General features: G+C 45.7%; 1 protein-coding gene across 1 annotated transcript in view; it reads left to right on the top strand.

The window, feature by feature from the left end:
- PLB1 (phospholipase B1) overlaps positions 1–14,822 on the top strand; it is a 122,389-nt gene that overhangs the window by 12,661 nt on the left and 94,906 nt on the right. Inside the window, exons 2-4 of the mRNA XM_080814535.1 lie at positions 9,615–9,676; positions 10,921–10,987; positions 12,078–12,136. Coding sequence (XP_080670661.1) covers positions 9,615–9,676; positions 10,921–10,987; positions 12,078–12,136 — 188 coding nt within the window. The remainder of the gene's footprint in view (positions 1–9,614; positions 9,677–10,920; positions 10,988–12,077; positions 12,137–14,822) is intronic.

Raw genomic sequence — 14,822 nt, 5'->3', positions numbered from 1 at the left:
GAGGATGTGTCTACACAGAAGTTATAACAGCGTTAATCCTATACCATTCTTTGGCACCCGCATGATAAACTGAGATTGACTGATGAGTTAGGGCAGCTGAAAAAACTGGTCTTAAAGACAGGACAGAAGAATACAATTTCCATATACCGGGAACTCAGGCTACAGAACAACACACACAATAAGCCTTTTTTAGAACCTTCTTTCAAAAAGACTTTGGTCCCAAGGAAAGTATATCAGGCCAGGTTAGGGAAAAGTCATGCCACACCATGGCCTTTTTAGTAACTTGCTGAGTGATCTTGGCCAAGTTTGCTAACCTCTCTGGGTCTTAGTTTCCTGAGACATTAAACGTGATGGTATCAGAGATCTGGCCACCTTGGCCCTTCTAAGACAAATATTCGGAGGTCAGTCTAGCTACCCTAGAAAGCTTCTCTGGTCTTCCACATCACCTTCCACAGATTATGGCATGGGACCACCAAAGCTCCACACCGAGGGAAGGACGCTGACATCCTGTGACCCTCAGAGCAAGCCAAGCATGGCTTGTGGTTTTGAACCCAGGACCCCCAGGTGGTCATGTGGGGCGCTGGCGGACAGGAGACCACACCATTCCATGGGCCCTATGGTGTGAGTGGGAATGAGGTGCTGCGTGCGGTGACAGACGTGACCCAGAAGAGCTGCTTACAGTCCACACAGTATGGGGGTGGCGAATACTGGCTCACGTGGGTCACCGGGACAACTCACTGCTCCGTGCGTGGGAGGGCAGTGCTGGCCTGAGGCCTGTGTGCCCCGCTTTGCCAGTGTGGTCTCTGCGAGCTGGTAGAAGTCACGTAGCTTCTCTGAGCCTGTAAACATGTTAACAGGGTTATAAATCCTGCCACTACTTACCCTTTAGGGGTGCTGTGAGGACATTACACTTTTCAAAGGGCTCGAGAATGTCATGTACACTAAAGAATGGCCTTAATTCCATAAGTATTGGCCTTGAAAGTCCTCCCCAGTTGCCCAGGGCAAGCACCTTCCTTTCATCCAGGGAGACACGTCGCCCCCAGCTTGGGTACAGCCCTCTCCCATTCACACGGCGGTTTCTGTTCTTTGATCCTTAAGACAAGCTCAAGAAGAAGGCCAGGAAACTAGCTATATCCCCATTTTATAGGTGAGGAAGTTGAGTTTCAGAGAGATTCTTTTTTTTTTTTTTTAAGATTTTATTTATTTATTTGGCAGACAGAGATCACAACAAGTAGGCAGAGAGGCAGGAGAGAGAGGGGGAAGCAGGCTCCCCGCTGAGCAGAGAGCCCAGCGCAGGGCTCGATTCCAGGACCGTGAGATCATGACCTGAGCCGAAGGCAGAGGCTTTAACCCACTGAGCCACCCAGGCGCCCCCAGAGAGATTAATTCTTTGTTGAGGTCACAAAATGACTGACTTTCCTCTAGGCAGGGATGGAGGTGGAAATGGTGCTCCAGACACAATGTGAGTGGAAAAACATAAAGGAACAGTATTAATAAGGAGAGCATAAGCTGTTTTCACTTTTGTTTTTGACATCACCCTGCTTACCCCTGGCCAGCTGTTGGGCTAACACACTTTGGGTTTCCCTGAAGAGTTGGGGCTCTCAATCTCGAAGGCACATACTCAAATGACCTTTAAAAACTGCTGATGCCCAGGATACCCAGGCTCCACCCCAGGCCCATCAAACCTGAGCGTCTGTCTTGAGGTGGGCATGGGGGACTAGGCAGCAGGTGCTGGGTGGAGAACATCTGTTTCAAAAGGTGCTTCCCTCAGGAGACTCAATTTCGACCTTTCCTAGCCAGGCCTGACGTTCCAATGGCTCCTTGTTGCTTCCAGAACTCTAGTGGTCGCGGCTCTTCCTACTTGGATGACTAATTTCAGCCAAACCTGTTTCTCCCAGTGTGCACAGATGTCTTTCTCCTTCATTCCCATCAGGGTGGAAAAGTACATGGTTTTTTCCCTTCCTGACTTTATTGAGATGGGAGTTTTTCAGGGAGCTCAAAGCCCTTTGTAGAACCATAAGCATGAGACTAAGACAACCTTCCAAATGAGGAAAAAACCATGGGCTTCAGTCATGCCACAAGAGCTTTGATCATTTCTTCCACAATACCTCCGGGTGCTGTGGGAATAGGCAAGAATTGTTCTCCCCATTTAGCTGGTGGGAAGCAGAGGACTGGAGTGAGGGCCAAGTCACTCCAGGGTCTGTGGGTATAGCACCCCAGGGGTTCTGAGGTTCCCCCTGGGTCTTGTGATCTGAACACCTAGTGTTTAATTTCTAGACAGTTACCCCCTGCAGTTACCATAGACGATTGATTCTGATCAGCAAGTTAAAACATGACCTCTGTAGTTCTATGAGGAAATGCGAGAATGTTGAGGTTGCAAAGTTCTGGAAAAATGGTTTGTGCTAACCATCTCTCTGATATAGAAATGATAATACTGACAACTACCACTTACTGGACGTTTACCAGCCTCAGATACCGTGTTTTATGTTTGCATGCATTTAATCCTTCCAGCAGTCCCACGAGGCAGGTAGTATCAAACCTCATCTTTAGGTGAGGAAACAGAGGCACAGAGAGACTGACCAGACACGGAGTGACCAAGCTCCTAATGTCTGCCCGGTGTGTGTGCCCCCTGCCTGCCCTGATCCCTCACCTCTGCTTGGACCAGTGTCCCAAGGGGCCCATTCTTGTTCCAGAAGCTCAGGCTTTTCTACCAAAGATGACCTATCTCCATGGGTCCACTCCGGCCTGGGAGGTCACGTGGAACAAGGCCAGCCCCCCTTTCGAAGCTGAAGGAAGGTCTCCTACACCCCCGTTCAGCTTTTCCTCTCTGGTCTTCCCAAGTGTGTTTAAATAGGATATCTAGGGGCACCTGGATGGCTCAGTGGTTAAGCATCTGCCTTCAGCTCAGGTCATGATCCCAGGGTCCTGGGATCAAGCCCCGCATCAGGCTCCTTCCTCAGCGGGAAGCCTGCTTCTCCCTCTCCCACTCCCCCTGCTTGTGTTCCTTCTCTTGCTGTGTCTCTCTCTGTCAAATAAATAAAATCTTTAAAAAATAAATAAAAAATATATACATATAGTAAAAATAAATAGGTTATCTAACTATTTAGGTTCCGATGTGTCCTGTGTCCTTTTATGATCTTTTCTCCTTTCTTACCTTCTTTGGATTATGTAATTTGATGGTCTGCACCCCCCCCCATGAGCTTGCTGATTATACATGTTTTTATTGTTATTGTGGCACTTACGATCTCAACATGCATCCTTGACTTATTCAAATCTATTTAATTGGGTACTTTCATCATTTCCCAGATGAAGGAAAACCTTGTCAGTGTGACTCCGTTTACTCTGTCCAAATCTGCCCACACAGCAAGATGTTACATATGTTTTAAACTCCACACGACGTTATTTTTATTGGGGGGTAGCAAATTTTTTCTATAAATGGCCAAGTGGTAAATCGTTTAGGGCTTGTGGCTCATGCGTGGTCTCTACCACATACTCTTCTTTGTTTTTTTAACTTTTAAAAATGTAGAAGCTGTTCTTCTCTAGAGAGCCATACAAGAACACGCTGTGGGCCGATTTGACCCATGGGCCATAGTTTGCTGGCTTCCATTTCATACGGTCGATATTATTTTGGATTTACCTACATATTCACTCTCTCTGTACTTCATTCCTTCGTACATCGCTATGCTTCTGTGTGGGATCATTTTCCTTGTAACATTTGGAATGTGTCATTCCACCATCTTCTGGCCTCCATTGTTTCTTATAAGTTGACTGTGAGCCATATGACGTTGGTTTCCCATATGTGATTTTCTTCTGCTATTCTTGAAATTTTTTCCTTGGCTTTGGAACTACACCTAGACACAGCAGTTTTTACAGTTAAAGGATCTAGATAGAATTCTCATTGTGTTTTTCCTACCCAGAGGGTTTTGTTGTTGTTGTTGTTGTTGTTGTTTTCAGCTTCTTTGATCTGTGGCTCAAAATTTTTCTTCAAATGTGAGAAGTTTTTAGCCATAATCTCTTCAGATCCCTTTCTGCCTCTTTCTCTGCTGCTTCTGGGACTCATTACCTATGTGTTTATGTGTTTGGCAGTAGCCACAGATCTCTGAGGCTCTGTTTATTTTTCTTCAATCTGTTTTTCTGTACTTTTCAGAAATGTACCTTCTATTGATCTATTGATCTGTCTTGAAGTTTACAAATTCTTTTTTCCTACCTTCTTAAGTCTGGGGCTAAGCCAGTCCAGTAAATCTTTCAGCCTTGTATTTTTCAACTCTGGATTTCCTTTATTTTGATAATTTCTATTTGTTGAATCTTTAGTCTTTATTTTTTCTTTAATTCCTTGAACATTGATATAATAGTTGCTTTGAAAACTTTGCCTGCAAAATCTAACATCTGGGCCTACTCAGAACTGATTTTCATTGACTACTTTTTTTTCCCCTGTACAAGACTCACTTTTCAGTTTCACAGCATGTCTAGTAATTTTTGGTTGCAAATTAGACATATTTAATATAATGTCAAAAGTCTGGATTCGTTTGATTTTTCTAAAGTTGTTGTGTTTTTAGAAACTTGCCTAGACTTAAACTTTGGAATGGGTCTCCTTCATGGTGTGTAGCCACTGATGTTTTGATCAGGTTTATATTTCTTATGTTTTTATTTTTATTTTTTTAAATTTAATTCAATTTAATTTTTTTTGTGGGTTCCAAAATTCATTATTTATGCACCATACCCAGTGTTCCATGCAATAAGTGCCCTCCTTAATACCCACCACCAGGCTCACCCAAGCCCCCACCCCCCTCCCCTCCCAAACCCTCAGTTTATTTCTCAGAGTCCACAGTTTCTCATGGTTTGTCTCCCCCTCTGATTTTCCCCAACTCACTTCTCCTCTCCATCTCCCAATGTCCTCCGTGTTATTCCTTATGCTCCACAAGTACGTGAAACCATGTGATAATTGACTTTCTCTGCTTGACTTATTTCACTCAGCATAATCTCCTCCAGTCCCATCCATGTTGATACAAAAGTTGGATATTGGATAAAGAAGATATGGTCCATATATACTATGGAGTATTATGCCTCCATCAGAAAGGATGAATACCCAACTTTTGTATATTTCTTATTTTTATCTCTTTAACCTGGCATCCTAGTAGCCAGCCCTGGGTCTGCACACTTGAGTGATCAGTCAGTAACTCAGACACAAGTCATGCTTGGACACCTGGGGTTTGTAAGGCTCTGTTTATGGGTCTGTGTAGGTTGGGGAAGGAACACAAAGATTCAAAATTAATGCCCAGAAGATTCTACAGTGGTTGCAGGAAAAGATGTAGGGGTTCATCTATTATCTGCAAAAACAGGCTCCTCTGAGCCCTTTAAACCCTATTAGATCTAGGGGCGCCTGGGTGGCTCAGTGGGTTAAAGCCTCTGCCTTTGGCTCAGGTCATGATCCCAGAGTCCTGGGATTGAGCCCCGCATTGGGCTCTCTGCTCAGCGGGGAGCCTGCTTCCTCATCTCTCTGCCTGTCTCTCTGCCTACTTGTGATCTCTGTCTGTCAAATAAATAAATAAAAATCTTTAAACCCTATTAGATCTAGAATTAGCAGATGGAAGCTCGCAATCCAGTCCTACTTCTTGAAAGAAGAAATTTAACTTTTGCTACTATAAAATGATGCTAAGAATGACATATTTCTCTCTGGACTGGTTTGATAACAAAAAGCACTTTTTATCAAAATGAACATTTTTCCGTGTGTATTTGTGCAGGCACTGGGCTAGATTTTTCTGCTTCTATTATTTGATTTAAAGGTTTGTTTTTTGTTTTTTGGTTTTTTTAGGAATTATAGAGTGCTGAGTGTATTCACAGTCATAAAAATCTCATTTATTTATTTATTTTTATAAAAAAGTCTTTTTTAAAGGAAACTACTTTTTATGGCAGGGAACTGAAGGTTTTCTTTAGGGAGAGATTTTTGTGTGTCTCAGGCTTGGTGCCTGGAGGACTGGAAGATGCGCAGAATAGGATGTTTCTCAAAGACTGGAGGATACTTGGCTCCGGCACCAGCTCTCCTTTACCTGGCAATCTGCAGGTAAGTCCCAGGCTCCCACCTGGAGTTCTTGGGGCTACAGGCTTTTGCCGATCACCAGAGATGCCATTTTCCTGTTTAACCTTGGTGATCTCTTTACAGTAAGCAGAACAGATCAGGCATTGGTTGGCAAATAACAGCCAATGGGCTGAATCCAGCCTTATGCCTGTTTTTGTATGACCTGTGAGCTAAACATGGATTTTACATTTTTAGATTCTTTTTTTTTGGTTTAATGTGGATGTCCAGTTATTCCGACACCGTTTATTGAAAAGACTATCTTTTCTCCATTGTACTGCCTTTGCTTCTTTGTCAAAGATCAGTTCGCTTTATTTACGTGGGTCTATTTCTGGACTCTCTATTCTGGCCCATGGATTTATTTGTCTGCTCTTCTGCCAATATCACATTGTAGCTTTATAGTAGATGTTGAGGTTGGATTGTGTCAGTTCTCTGACTTTTTTCTCCTTTGATATTCTGTTGGCTATTCTGGGTCTTTTTTGCCTTTTCATATAAACTTTAAAATGAGTCCATTGAGGGACACCTGAGTGGCTCAGTCAGTTAAGCATCCGCCTTCAGCTCATGTCATGATCCCAGACTCCTGGGATCGAGTCCCACCCACATCGGGCTCCCTGCTCAGCGGGGAACCTGCCTTTCCCTCTGCCTGCCATTTCCCCGGCTTGACTTCACATTTTCTCTCTCTGACAAATAAATGAATAAAATCTTTAAAAAAATTAATTCATTGATACCTGCAAAGGTTTTTAAAAATGTAAATGATTGGGAAAAATAGAAGGGTATTTCATGATATACGAAAATTATATGAAATTCAAATTTCAGTCTCCATAAAGTTAATTTGTTTATATCTTGTCTGTGGCTGCTTTTGCACTCCTCCAGAGCTGAGCAGCGACAGACAGTATGGTCTGTAAACCTAAAATACAGACCATGTGGCCGATCCCTGATCTGGATTTTAGGTTGTGACTTAGACTTAGCTTGCTGGCCGTGACCACAGCCTACAGAGCCAGGCTGCCCATTTTCAAATCCTGCTATTGCCATTATTAACTGTGTCACCTTTAAAGTGTCACTTAATCTTTCTGAGCCTGTTTTGTCTACAAAGTGGAGATAATGGCGTTTATCTCCTAGAGCCGTGGTAGGGATGAAATGAATTATTTCATGTAAGGATTTAGAAGGCCTGGCACATAGAGGCTATATATTAGTGTTAGCTGTCATATACATGTTTAGCCTAGCTTCAAAAAATATATTACAACCATAATCTTACCTCTCTGCCCTGAGAATTCATTAACTTCACTACTCCCAGAGCAATGATCATCTTAAAATACGTGTTAACACTCATCTTTTTAGGGAGCAGCCTGACTCCCTGTTGCTCATAGAGAAGCCTGGTATTTGCAGCTCCACAGCCCAGCTGCCCTCCTCTAACCTCCTCTCCCTGCCTCCACTTCCCTTCCCTCCTGTTACAAACCTGCTCCAGGCTTTGCTAGCACTCCGAGCTTATCCGCAGTTCTGTGCCTTCCCATCACGTGGCTCTTTCTGCCCAGAAAGCTTTCTTCTGGGAATTAAAAATTTGCCGCTGAGATCTGGGGGCAAGTTATAGCCATCCTTCCCGCTAGGAGCTCCAACATGGAAATCAGCGCCTGATCTCACAGCGGGCAGGCAATAAAATATACTCTTACTGCTTGTGAAACTCCAGATAAATTCTTTTGAGGGTCAAAAAGGAAAGCTGCACATCAAAAGAAATGAAATCTTGCCATTTGCGACGATGTGGTTGGAACTAGAGGGTATCATGCTTAGCGAAATAAGTCAGTCGGAGAAAGACAACTATCATATGATCTCCCTGATATGAGGAAGTGGAGATGCAACGTGGGGGGTGTGGGGGGTAGGAAAAGAATAAATGAAACAAGATGGGATCGGGAGGGAGACAAAGCATAAGAGACTCTTAATCTCACAAAACAAACTGAGGGTTGTCCAGGCCGGGGGAAGGCAGGGGGAGGGGGTCGGGAGAGGGTGGTTGGCTTATGGACATTGGGGAGGGTATGTGCTATGGTGAGTGCTGTGAAGTGTGTAAACCTGGCCATTCACAGACCTGTACTCCTGGGGCTAATAATATATTGTATGTTAATAAAAAAAAGAAAAAAAAAAAGGAAAGCTGCAGAAGAAGGTTGAGGTAGAAAAGAAATCAAGCCCTCTCCCCCCAGGTCAGCCCCCTATCCCCCCTTTGGGCACTAATGCCGTTTGGGAGTTCTCACGAGGTATACCCTGACCAAGAGTGTGCGCCCTGGCAGAGAACTGGACAGGGAGAAGTCCGAGGTCACCAGGGACCGGGATGTCTGATTACATATCAGTATCATAAATGTATCACGAAGTGGTTAAACAATCAAGATGACCTAGCAACGTGAAAAATGCTCAGGATATAATATTAAGGGGAGCTTGCTGGATACAAGATTGCATCCACATTGATTACAACTAAATGGACAGTGTGCCCGTTCTGGAGCCTGATGACAGACCTGAGAGTGTGAACAAATCCCTTTTGGTTATTGGGGTAGTAGCCCTGTGGGTGAATTGGTTTTCCTTTACTTAGAGTGCTGTTAATTGTACTACACTGTTTTTTTGTGTGTATTTAAGATGTTTGATGGGAAAACTTATTGGCTTAGATGCTTAAGATGAGTCTTTAATCATACATAAATTGTATCTTTAAAAGGTAAAGAAAATGTAAATATTTTAAAAATATATATTTTTTTAAAATTTTATTTATTTGCCAGACAGAGAGAGAGAGTACACACAAGCAGGCAGAGAGGCAGGCAGAGGCAGCGAGAGAAGCAGGCTCCCTGCTGAGCAAGGAGCCCGATGCGGGACTCGATCCCAGGACCCTGGGATCATGACCTGAGCCGAAGGCAGCGGCTTAACCAACTGAGCCACCCAGGCGTCCCTAAAAATATTTTTAAAATATTCCCAAAGTAAGCTGGGATGAGGATAGCATCTGTGCTGTTTCTCTATCTGCCTTTTCACCCCTTCACCTCACCCTCAACAAGACCACTCCAGGTAGCCCCTAGCCAGCCATGGTGTACAGTCACAGCCCCTGCGAACCCCACAATTAGCTCTTCAATTCACAAAACCCTTCAGACAATCCAGAAGGTCGTTTGCCTTCCCTGCTTTGTCCCGGATTCCCAAACAACAGCAGGTGTTTGTGCAACATTATCTTCCTCAAGAGTTCTGCCCTTTGCTAAGGAACCAGTAAAGGTATCTGTGATAACATGCTAGATAATAACGTGATACAGGGTTATTGCTGACCCCTCCCAGATAGCACTTTTGCTTTTCATCCTGGGGGTTCTCCCTTCATAGGCTGCATTAGTAGAAGCATGTGTCCCAGACAAAGGAGGTTATAGTTGGAGGAATGCATTGAAATGGATGAATGTTGGACTTTCTGAACACAAGGGACTTTACTGAGCTGGGCACATAGGTAGGGCTAAGCAGAAGGGCAGGAAAGCTACAAATCTGGGTGGGTATTAATTCTAGCTAAATAGTCTGAGCTATATTTGCTTTCTTCTAGGACCCACCAGGGCCCATACCTCTCCTGGAGAGGACACATTGGAAGAGCAAGGATTGCCAGAGGTGAGGGCTTTGTCCTGATGGAAGAAGTTGGGGGGAGTGGTTTTCCTTTCTAGTGGGTAAATCCCATTCTTGATACAAACTGGCAGGTCCCTCCCTGAAGCCTGGAGGCAATGGGCTGGAGGAGCAGCTTCCCCCAGGGACGGTTGGGTGGCCTGGCACAGCAGAGGGGGCACAACCGTATCTCCTGGAATTTGGGGCTCAACTGCAGACTAAGCTGGTGGTTCCCAGAAATGTCCAGAAAGAGTTATAAGTGGGCTTGTTATCTCTATGAACTTTGAAGCAGATGCTGTAAATTATCTGAAGGCATCTGGGCGACGACTTCCCAGAACATCCACAAGATAAGGGTTGAGAAAAAATTCTTTATCTCTTACGGAAATTAGTAATTCAAGAGAAATTAGCTTGTGTCTTGTGACAGCGAGATGTGGTCAAGCACCTTATTTACTGCGCATTTTTCCCTGTTGGAATATTTCCCCTTTCTTCTCTTGATTCTGGGGAGAAAACATGATCTCCCTTCCCAAAGCCTTCCTTGGGATTCACAGAAGCAGAGGCCGCTCTGGGCATGCATGTCACCCAGTCCCTCCTTGGCTCTCAGCAGCTCCTCTGGGCTTAGGACACACCAGCCTGGTGGGCACTCGAGGGTTCCCATTTTCCAATTTACCATTTTCAGCAGCAAATAAGCATAATACCTCCTGTACCTGCTTTTGTGTATATCATCAAATTAAAAGAGGGAAAGTAGAAAACATTAAAAATATATGATAGCGAAGAATGAATTTGTTTAACTATTTAGTCTATGTACCTGGGTCACTTAATTATGTTTTTTATTGTGGGTAAATACACATAACATAAAATTTACCATTTTTACCATTTCTGAGCGTACAATTCAGTGGCATTAAGACAATCCCATTGCTGGGCAACCATCGTCACTGTCTCCAGATCTTTTTCATCAGCCCCCAAATTGATTTTTATTCCTTTTTTTTAATCTTTTCTCCCTGCCCCCACCTCACCCCAACCGTTCTGAGACATCCTCGCCTGCCACTTGCTAAGATCATTGTCGATAGACACACATCCCCTTTTACTGTGAATGCGATGTGGAGTCAGATGGACTTGACTATGGAGAATCGTGGTGGCTTCTGGATTTTGAGCCTGGAGGGGAAAGTACGCAGTGAAAGTACACCGAGCTTTTGGGACCTGAAATATTTCTGTACAAGGCAGTTGATGTTTCTGACATTTGGTTTCATCTGCAGACCCGGAAGAGTTTTTTATTCCCATGCAACTCAGAGACATCAGGATCCAGCGTGCCACCCAAGTCAGGTATGGGGCCCTGAGCCATAAGCTTGGAAGGCTGGCATCTTCTCCCTGGCGTGGCCAGCAGAGGCTCCGGCCCTCCTCCTCTTGCATCTTTCGGCCATTCAGGCCTCTTCTCCAGCCCCCATCCTTCACACCCCCTCTCCCCTCAGCCGTTTCTGTAGAGGGCCACCAGAGATCTCACCAACATGGTGGCACAGGTGAGGCGGGGCCCCCGGGAGCTCACCTCCAGGGCTGCAGACGGTGCCTTGGGAGCTGTGGGTTGGAGCTTCGTCCTTCAGCTGCCCTCCCGGATGTAAGCTGCAGTGGCTGCCGTGGACATTTTTCTCCTATGATGGGCTAGATTTGCCTGACCCCTGGATGATATGAGTGTGGCTCTGGACCCAGCTGTCTCCTCTGGCTTTATCCTGTCCAATGGCCGCGTGACAGCCCGTGTTTCATGGCTTTGCTTATGTTTGTGTTTCCAGTGAGCATGCTGTTCTTACTCTTGCATTATATAAGGAATGTAGCTAGAAAAAGAAATCGATATACCTCTTAGGAAACGGTTTCTTTAGGAGGTTTACTTTTTAAAGCCCTGTAACGTGATCAGGAGGTCTGTGGTTTCTAGAAAGACTTAATCCTAAAAAAGAGTTGGTGGCCCAGGAGGGGGCGGGGGAGGGCGGTCACGGAGGCTTCCTGGTGTACAGTTTACATACAGTTTGCATCTGATGCTTATGGGTGTTCCCAGACTTTGAGTGATGTACTCTGGCTCTCTTTAAGCTAACCCAGGTAGTTTTCATTTGAACTTGTTACTCTTTACTTATTAATCGGGGCTCAGAAATGCAGAGCCAAGGGAAAGAGGGAAGCAAGGGGCAGAAGGAAGTCCAGGCAGGAGGGAAAAAGAGGGCCATGAGCAACCTGCCCTGGGACACCTGCGGCTTGCAGAAAACAGTGAGCCTCTTTCCACCGGGGTTCCTATGGGTCACAGTGACCTCCTGGTCTTCTGCCTTCCAGCTCAGGCTGGGGGATGTGGGTCTGTCCCTCCCAATTGGCATCTTTGGCTCATGTCTTTGGGAAGGTAGATCTGACCTTCTTCAATGGGCTCTTGTCTTTGCAGTCCACTCGGTGAGACCTTCTGATATTAAATTTGTGGCCGCCATCAGCAATGTGGAAACTGTGAGTATTTCAAGGAGACAAAGGTGGGAGTCAGGGTTTGGGCCGGGGGGGAGTCTCAGAATGAACTCCTGGTGGCCAGGCAGGATGTTTCATTTTGGGAGAGGGGAACATTCTCTGAGTTGAGGATATTCTAAAATCTAGAGGTTCTGTGTCCTTTTTTTTTTTTTTTTTAATCAAATGAATGCCTCCCGTTTCCATTAGGATGAGGAAACTTTCAGAAGTTCTCATTAATGAATTAAATCGATTGATAAATTAAGTCAAGGATCACACAGAATTTTAAAAATTGTTTCCTGAGCTTTATTTATGAGATAAAGAAAAAAATGTCCTCACCTGCTTGGTAAATTTTTTAAAGATCGACCCAGCTTTGCTAATAGATTTTAAGTGGTCTATTTTATATGGTCAGGTAAAGGAGAAGGAAAGCAAGGAGAGAGATGGAAAGAATGAGAAGAGAGGGATAAGCAGAAAGAGAGGATATGGAGGGGGTTGGTTGAGAGCAATGTGGTATGCCAGCGTGATTCCCTAGTCCGTGCTGGCCTCCCATAGCCCTGCCTGGACTGGTCACAGGAAGGGTCCAGATCCCTGCTGCCCCCAGGGCCATCAGCCCTGGCTGAACAGAACACCCATCAGGCCGGCGTTCGCTCTGCCTCACAGCCCCGCAGCTGCACCCCTGCACCAGACCAGAGATCTCCCCACCCCACTCCCCCGCCCGCCATCCTCTTCCGTGTCTTCCTCCCTCCCTCAGCTGCCAGGCTCTTTCCCAGTGGCCCTCCCCTGTCCCTGTTGCAGGCTGTCCTCCCTGCAACGTCAACCCCTTCCCCTGGGCCCCCACCAGCCACCTCGGCCACCTCGCTGCAAGCCCCGACCCCCTCCCCAGGCACCGTGCCACTCCTCCAGAAAGAACCAGGCTTGACATTAGCAAACAGACCAGGGGCCAGTGGAACCTGGCAGGAGGGTCTCCCACCCTCGTCCTCCTTCTCGGTGCTGGGTGTGACTGTCACGGCGTGTGGATGGGCATGAAGGCGAGGTCCACTGGCAGGAGAGAGGTGGAAGGGGAGGTAGAGGAGAAAAGAGGCTTCGTGTCACAGAGAAGCACCTGGCGCTTGTTGGGTCCCTGTGCCCAGGATGTAGGTGACGCTGGCTGGAGGTCTGGAGCACGTTCTCTTCTGGGTCGGGAATTCACTGAAGGGAGCGCATCAGGCTTCTAGAGTTCCAGCTGTCTACCCTTGGTGACTTCCCCTCCTTGGTGGCAGCTCACAAGAGCTCTCTCGCTCATGAATTACGCAGACACCAGAGCTCCTGCCTATGACTCTGCTCCCCTTTCTCCTCCCGTGCACTGGCCTGGCACCCCATCCCAGGTCGTTACCCTCACACAATGGGCACCCCAGCCTCCGGGGTAAAACCTGAGAGTGTGGTTCCCTGGAGGCAGTTTTCCTGTGTGCCGAGAGCCTGCGACAGTGAACTAACCCTGGTCTATAGAAAGTATCAGGCCGGGGAAAAATCCAGGAAAACAGTGAACTTTTTTAGAAAGAAAAAAGTTCATAATTCTGGTGCCCTTTTTTTCCCCGCTAAGTTCCTGGAGCTTTCTGTCACCAAGGCACAATCTTCCTTACCTGCGCCTGTAGCATGTGTTTGTTGAATTGCTCCAGACAACTTTTCCTCACCGAATATCAAAGATCAGATTTGCAAATGCTTGTAAAAATTATTTGCAAACTAACATACAAGGTATGTGTTCGGTATAAGAAAAAATCAAAGCATACGTACATAGAATAAAAAGTTGAAGATTTAATTTGATTACCTATTCTGCTTCCACACACACACACACATGCACATGCCCCTGTATATACAGTGAGACAGAGGGAGAGTAACCAAAATAGGGTTATACGGCAATATACTATCTGTGACTTGTTTTTTGTTTGCTTAGCTAAGAGTTCAGGCATTTTCCATGCCAGGGATGTTACAATCCACTGCATCAACCTCCTTGAAGACAGGGTTTGTATCTTAATTAGGGTTGTATCTCTAGCGCCGTCATGCATTCAGCCAAGGGAGAATATGACTTCCCCTGCCTGCCCTCCTGGTTTATGGGTCCTGACTAACACTGTAGTGTGATTTTTGTTTAACTTGCTGCCTTTCCTTGGAAATTTTGCCTTTCAAACTCCTTATTGAGGAATAAAAGTCTCCATCCCACTTGGAGGAAGGTTGTGGTCAGCCTACCCTCCCAAGAGGGCTCCAGAGGGGTGACGCAGTTCTATAGACTGGTTGTCATTCGAGCTGGGAAGTGAAGGACAGACAGACCCTTTAAAGAGAAGTAGCAGCGGACTGCGTGTAGGCAGTGTGGGTACAATTGTCACCTGTCACCACCACACCTGGAGACACTGTCTTCGAGGAATTTTGAAGAGAAAATTTGTGTTAGAACTCGGGAAACTACTACGACTGCCGATAGCTAATATTTACCGAGTACTTTCTACACGCTGGGCACAATTCCGAAATTCCAGAGGACCCTGCAGAGGACACAGTTCCCAGGTGACTTACCAGGGTCCCGCCTCAGTCCTCCAGACAGGGAATCTCTTAGGCAGACCGTGTCGTGTGTTGTCCGGCATTTTACTGGGAGGAGAATCAGAAACTTACTTTGTTCATTCAAATAATATTTAACCAACAAATATTTATTGAATACTCAGAATGTGTCAGG

The sequence above is a fragment of the Martes martes genome (genome assembly GCF_963455335.1).
Source record: "Martes martes genome assembly, chromosome: 9".
Lineage (NCBI taxonomy): Eukaryota > Metazoa > Chordata > Mammalia > Carnivora > Mustelidae > Martes > Martes martes.
Note: the sequence above shows the minus strand (reverse complement) of the source record. Positions and strands in the feature narration are given on the sequence as shown.